The sequence below is a fragment of the Mobula birostris genome, chromosome 28 (assembly GCF_030028105.1).
Source record: "Mobula birostris isolate sMobBir1 chromosome 28, sMobBir1.hap1, whole genome shotgun sequence".
NCBI lineage: Eukaryota > Metazoa > Chordata > Chondrichthyes > Myliobatiformes > Myliobatidae > Mobula > Mobula birostris.
In genome coordinates, this window is record NC_092397.1 from 5,571,348 (window position 1) to 5,577,347 (window position 6,000).

Genomic DNA, 6,000 nt, shown 5'->3' on the forward strand with positions numbered 1-6,000 from the left:
CCGAGATGGCCTGTTTCCGTGCTGTAATTGTTATATGGTTATTCTCCCCTTCAATTCTTCCCTGCCACTTAACTAAGCTACAGTGGCCGTTGTAACTCACCGACCCGCGTGTCTGTGGGGTGTGGGAGGAAAATGGAAACTTGTTAACTCCAGGTACAGCCACTGCTCACAGATCCAAGTTCCACCCCGACCTCTTGTGCTGTCTCTGTGGCGTTTGCATGTTCTGCATCGTAGGTGGAGGCACGGGTCGAGTGGGCAGCCAGAGCAGACGTGGCTATACCAGGGAGCGCGATTTTAAGATGATTGGAGGGAAGTGTAGGAGAGATGTCTGGGGTATTTTATTTACACAAAGAGCGGTGGGTGTCTGAAATGCACTACCAGGAGTGATGGTGTAGGCAGATACATTAGGAACGTTTCAGAGACTCTTGGGTACATGGATGATAGGAAAAATAGAGCGATACGTGGGAGGGAAGGGTTAGATCAATCCTGGAGGAGGTTAAAGGGTCAGCATAACATTGTGGGCCGAAGGGCCTGCACTGTGCTGTCGTGTTCCCAGTGACTGTCCGGGTATCTCCTGGGTGCTTTAGTGTCCTCACACACCCTAATGACATGGGGGGAGGGTGCAGGGGTGGTGGGTTAATCCCCCCCCCCCAAGTGTATGGGTGAGGGTAGAACCTTGGGAGGGGGTATATGTCCTGTCCCGGTTGGGGTGGGGAGGTGTAACTGGTCCCCCACTGAGGGTCAGAGTTGTGTGTGTGAGATCTGTGCCCCAGTGAGGGGGTGTGTGTGTCAAGTCCCAAGTGACAGTCAGAGAGAGAGTGTGTGTGTGTGAAATTTTCCTTCCCTCTGTCTCCGCCAGTCTCACTTCCTCCCCCTTCCTCTGCAGAACTCACAGACTTCAAAGTTCGTAGAGTCTCCGCCTTCCGAAAAAACATGATCGAGATGACCGAACTGCAGCTGAAACACGCCAAGGTGGGTATTGGCCATCCAGGGGTAGCACTGTCCCTCCAGCAGGTGCTGAAGGGCAAATCCAACCCCGTGCCCTGGTTTCCTCCCACGTTCCAAAGGCGCACGGGTTAGGGTTGGAGTTAGCGAGTTGTGGGCGTGCCATATTAGCGCTGGGAACGTGGCGACACTTGCAGGCTGCCCTCAGCACCATCCTCTGACTGTGTTGGTTGTTGACGCAGGTAACACATTTCTGCAGACGCTGGAAATCCAGAGCAATACAGACAAAATGCTGGAGGAAGAGCAGGTCAGGCAGCGTCTATGGAGGGGAATAAACTGCTGGGATTCTGGGTGGAGACCCTTTGTCAGGACTGGAGAGGGAGGGGGAAGAAGCCAGAGTAAGTTGAGGGAGAGGGGGAATGAAGTAGGAAGCTGGGTGGAAGAGGTAAAGGACTGGAGAAGAAGGAATCTGACTGGAGAGGAGAGTGGGCCATGGGCGGAAGGGAAGGAGAGGGGAACCAGAATGGAGAATAGAAAAAGCCAGAAGGGGGAGAAATCGATGTTCGTGCCATCAGGTTGGAGGCTAACCCAGATGGAGTACGAGGTGTTGTTCCTCCAACCTGAATGTAGCCTCCTCTTGACAGTAGAGGAGGCCACGTCAGAAAGTCAAATTGAAACGGGAGGCAGCTGGGAAACCCCGCCTTTTGCGGTGGATGGAATGGAGGGGTATGTTTCAATGAACCTGTGACAAGTAAGTCGAGTCTTTAAAATCTTTAAGTCGAACTACCTTTGCAATTAACATCTGCAGAGGGAAAACAAGTGACTGTTCAGCCCTTTGAGTCTGCTCCCCCCCTCCCCTCGGACTATTCGTTGGGATCGAGATAGACCATCAATCGCAATATGTGATCACGTCCCTCTGTCGAGAAACTTCAGTCACAGAATGGACTCAGGCCCTTTGGCCCAACTCGTCTCTGCCAGCCCAGAATCCCAGTTAAGCTAATCCCATTTGGTTTATCTCTGAATCAGGGGTTCCCAACCTGGAGTCCACTGACCCCCTTGCTTAACGGTATCAGTTCATTGCACTTTAGGAAAAAAGGTTGGGAACTGCTGCTCTAGACCCTTCCTATCCATCTACCTGATTAAAGACATAAATCAGCTTTATTTCTTTTACACAGTGAAGCGCGTCATTTGCGTCAACAAGTATCACAGCCCAAGGATGTGCTGGGGGCAGCCCGCAAGGGTCACCATGCTTCCGGCACCAACATGGCATGCCCAGAACTCCCTAACCCTAATCCATACGTCTGTCTTTGGACTCTTGGGGGAAACCAGAGCATCCGGAGGAATCCCACGTGGTCACGGGGAGAACGTGCGGACTCCTTGCAGAGAATTGAACTCCGATCTTGCCTCTGCCTCCCTTCTCAAGGGGCAGTCGGCAGGACAGTAACTCCTTGCCTTGCTGGTGACACCCAGATTCAATTTTTTGGTAGATCTCTTCTTGTGGTCTTGCAAAAAAAAAAAAAAAAAGTTCTTCATTTGGAAAACTCGCTGCTTGCTGTCTAGAACTCAGCAGCATCCAGAGACAGAAATAAGCAGTCGACATTTTGCTCCGAGACCCTTCTTCAGCCCTTAACGGCTTCAACTCTTCTCTTCCACCCACCACCCCCCGCCAACTCATCTGGTCCCATCTATCACCTGTCAGCTTGTACTCCTTCCCTCCCGCTCCCCACCCCACCTCCGAGCGTTTCCACAACTTGCACCACAAGCAGGAATTCCCGGTGGCCAAACGTTTAAATTTCCGTTCCCATTCCCGTGTGTCCATCCATGGCCTCTTGTGCCAAGTTGACGACACCTGCAGGGTGGAGGAGCGACACCTTGTATTTTGTCTGGGTAGCCTCCAACCTGATGGCGTGAATATCAATTTCTCCTTCGGGTGCACGAGTTTCTGCCCCCATTCCCCACTCTGACCTTTGGCTTCTTCTCACCTGCCTATAACTTCTCCCGGGCCCCCTCCTTCCCTTTCTCCCATGGTCCACTCCCCTATTATATTCTTTCCTCACCAGCCCTTGACCTATCCTACCCACCTGGCCTCACCTTTCACCTTCTACCCATCCTCTTTTTCCCTCACCCCCACCTTTTTATTCTGGCAGCTTTCCCTCGTCCTTCTCAGTCCCGACCCAAAACATTGACTATTAATTCTTCCCCGTAAGTGCTGCCCACCTGCTGAGTTCATCCAGCATTTTGTGTGTGTTGCTCTGGGAATTCCAACATCTGCAGAATCCCTTGTTACAGCTGTTTATTTAAGTTTACTATCATGCTCTGATCCTCAATTAAGTAATTTTTAAAATGTTCCCTTAGTGTTTTTAAATATTCTCACCTTTGTTTTAAATGCCTTTACTTCCTTACACCCCGTTACCCCGCTGGCGTTGGGGGGCAGCAGTGAAGGTCCTCCATCTCTGGCAGTGTCCGTGGCTTCCTTCATCGTGTCAGGAGCTTCCTCTCGGCTTTCACCACTGTCAGTCACGCGAGTCCTGAGTGGAGACTCGGGAATACCGTCACACTCGGATGGAGGAGGATTCGTCGTTACTGTTTCCATAAGTTCTGTTTGACCAGTCAGGGTTGTTTCAGCTGAACCCTGAACCTGGCAGACCACTCATAGTCTGACCTCTACCCTTTGACCTGTTTGGCATGGGTGACCCTCCCATTCTAGCCCTGAGCTCTGAAATTATCTCCCTTTTTTTTTAAATATTAAGGTTAAATATTAAACACACGCAAACCATTGGAGGTCCACAGCTTCCTCTACTGCCACGATGAGGGCCCCCTCAGTTAGGGGAGCGGCACCTCGTATTTCCTCTGGGTCGCCTCCAACCTGACGGCACGAATCTGCCCTGGTTAAGTTCTCGGTCTCCAAATATTTTTGCGAAGAGAAGCACGCTTCAGCTGTGCAGCAAGTTGCAAGGCGTTTGAAAACGCGGCGATGTTAATCATTTATTTTTCCTTTTCCGCTTCCAGGCCAACCTGCTGCTCCTGAGAAACTGCCTGAGCACGTTGCGAGAAGAACAGTAGTTAATTGTTTCCACGTGTGTGTGTGTGTATGTGTGTATGTTGAGGTGTGGTCCCCCACTCTGTTCATCATCATGTTCCCATTGTTTTTGGGGCTGGGGCGGTGGAATGTCAGCGCTCCTGCTTGCTGCCAGTCTCCCCCCCCCCCCCCCCATTTTTAAAAAAACAATTTTGTCTCAAGTCTTAAGCACCCCACAATTTGGTGACAGGCTCAGCGGACAGCAAGAGTTCTGACCGTTCTCCCACCGATTAAGGGTGCACGTGTTCTCACTCCCACCCAGCCCCGGAGAATCTGTACAGGGTGGACGGGGAAGCCTGTCAGAAGTTCGCAACTACTCGACCTCTCACTGCAGATAGATCCCCTCCTCTGTTGTAACCTTCACCCACCCCCCAACTACAGTTGACTCTGAGCTCTCCCAGTGTTGACTCCGTGCAGTACTGAATGATCCCCCTGCCTGACTTCACACTTCCCTCTATGAATTTTGGGCCCCCCCCCCTCAATTTGATTCTACCCCCTGAAGATGACCCTCAGAGGTCTGCTTGCGATCTTAAAACCCAATTGCAAGAAGATGCCTTGCAATCACCAGCTCTCCAGGGCTAGTTAAATACAAACAAACCATTGGTTATACTCAGCGGGTCAGGCAGCATCTGTGGGGGAAAGTGGTTCACTAGCACTTGAAGGTCTTCGACCTGAAATATTAATTCCCTTCCGCTGCTCTGCCTATACTTGTTATTTATAAATGCATCTATACCTGATGCAAGAATGCCACGATACAGGAGAGAAAATGGTCACTTAACTGCTCATCGTGAGCCTGGACCCCCCCTCCCCCTGCACTTTGCAGGTCAACGTTCTTGCCCGTCCTCTGTCCTAACCCTGCCGCAGGTTTGTCTGGCACACTGGTGTAGAGCAAGTTTTCCCCTGTCTGACTTGTGCTGTCCTTGCCCAGGGAGTGTTTGAAGTGCCAATGTGTTCTTCGTCTTTGGTCCCACCAATCCCTTACGCTTTTTTTTAAAGAAACAACAGATCGGGGACCAAAACGCCCGCCGCCCTTGTCGAGAGACCTTGCTCCTTGCAGGCGTGGCCGTTTGGAGTGCCTAGTTATCTCTGTTGTTGGAGTCGGTCATACTTGAGGTAAAGCTCGGGCTGTTGTATAAAAGGCAGCAAGAGTTCAGCTTGGCTGCTTCCACGGAAAATTTTCGTTTTGTCCTAATGGGTAAATGTTTAAATTCTTCGTCTCGGGCAATTCTTCAACCAGCTCCCAATCAGTTTAACCCTCTGATTTCTAAATAAAACGTGGCTGAATTTCATTTGCGTGCGTTGATTCTCCCACGCGTTTCGGAGTGTCTTGCGAGCTGGCCAGGGGTCTGTCGTTCTGGTGGGAGTGATCGCGGGTGACGGTGCATGGCGATCGTCAGTGTTGCTATGTGAAATGACTGCCTCTGGGGAATGAGAAGTCTGGTTTCGTTAACTGGCAAAGAACAGAATTCTTTGTGAATGTTCAGAACCTCTCTGTGTGAGCCCTTGGAATAGTGAGGACATAGAATGTGAAGGAACAGTACAGGCCTTTCGATCTACGATGTTGTTCCAATCTTTCAGCCAGTCTAAGACCAATCTAACCATTCTCTCCTACATAGACACCTGAATGATAGACAAATAGAGGACTATTTAAGAGTTTCTTAAATCCTCCTAATACTGCAGACTCTTTGATTAATGGTAAGGCTACATGGCATAAAGATTAGATTAAGGGCATCCATTAGTCTTGCGAGACCATGGATCTGCGCCTGGAAAGTCTTCACTCTCCAGGGCGCAGGCCTGGGCAAGGTTGTATGGAAGACCGGCAGTTGCCCATGCTGCAAGTCTCCCCTCTCCACGACACCGATGTTGTCCAAGGGAAGGGCATTAGGACCCATACAGCTTGGCACCAGTGTCATCGCAGAGCAATGTGTGGTTAAGTGCCTTGCTCAAGGACACAACACGCTGCCTCGGCTGGGGCT

At 50.8% G+C, this 6,000-nt stretch overlaps 1 protein-coding gene across 1 annotated transcript in view; it reads left to right on the forward strand.

Annotated features, from left to right (window-relative positions):
• Positions 1-5,313, forward strand: part of LOC140188984 (sorting nexin-32-like) — a 45,742-nt gene extending 40,429 nt beyond the window's left edge. Inside the window, exons 11-12 of the mRNA XM_072245646.1 lie at positions 887-972; positions 3,955-5,313. Of these exons, the coding sequence (XP_072101747.1) occupies positions 887-972; positions 3,955-4,008 (140 nt within the window). The 3' untranslated portion in view covers positions 4,009-5,313. The remainder of the gene's footprint in view (positions 1-886; positions 973-3,954) is intronic.
• The last annotated feature ends 687 nt before the right edge of the window (positions 5,314-6,000 follow it).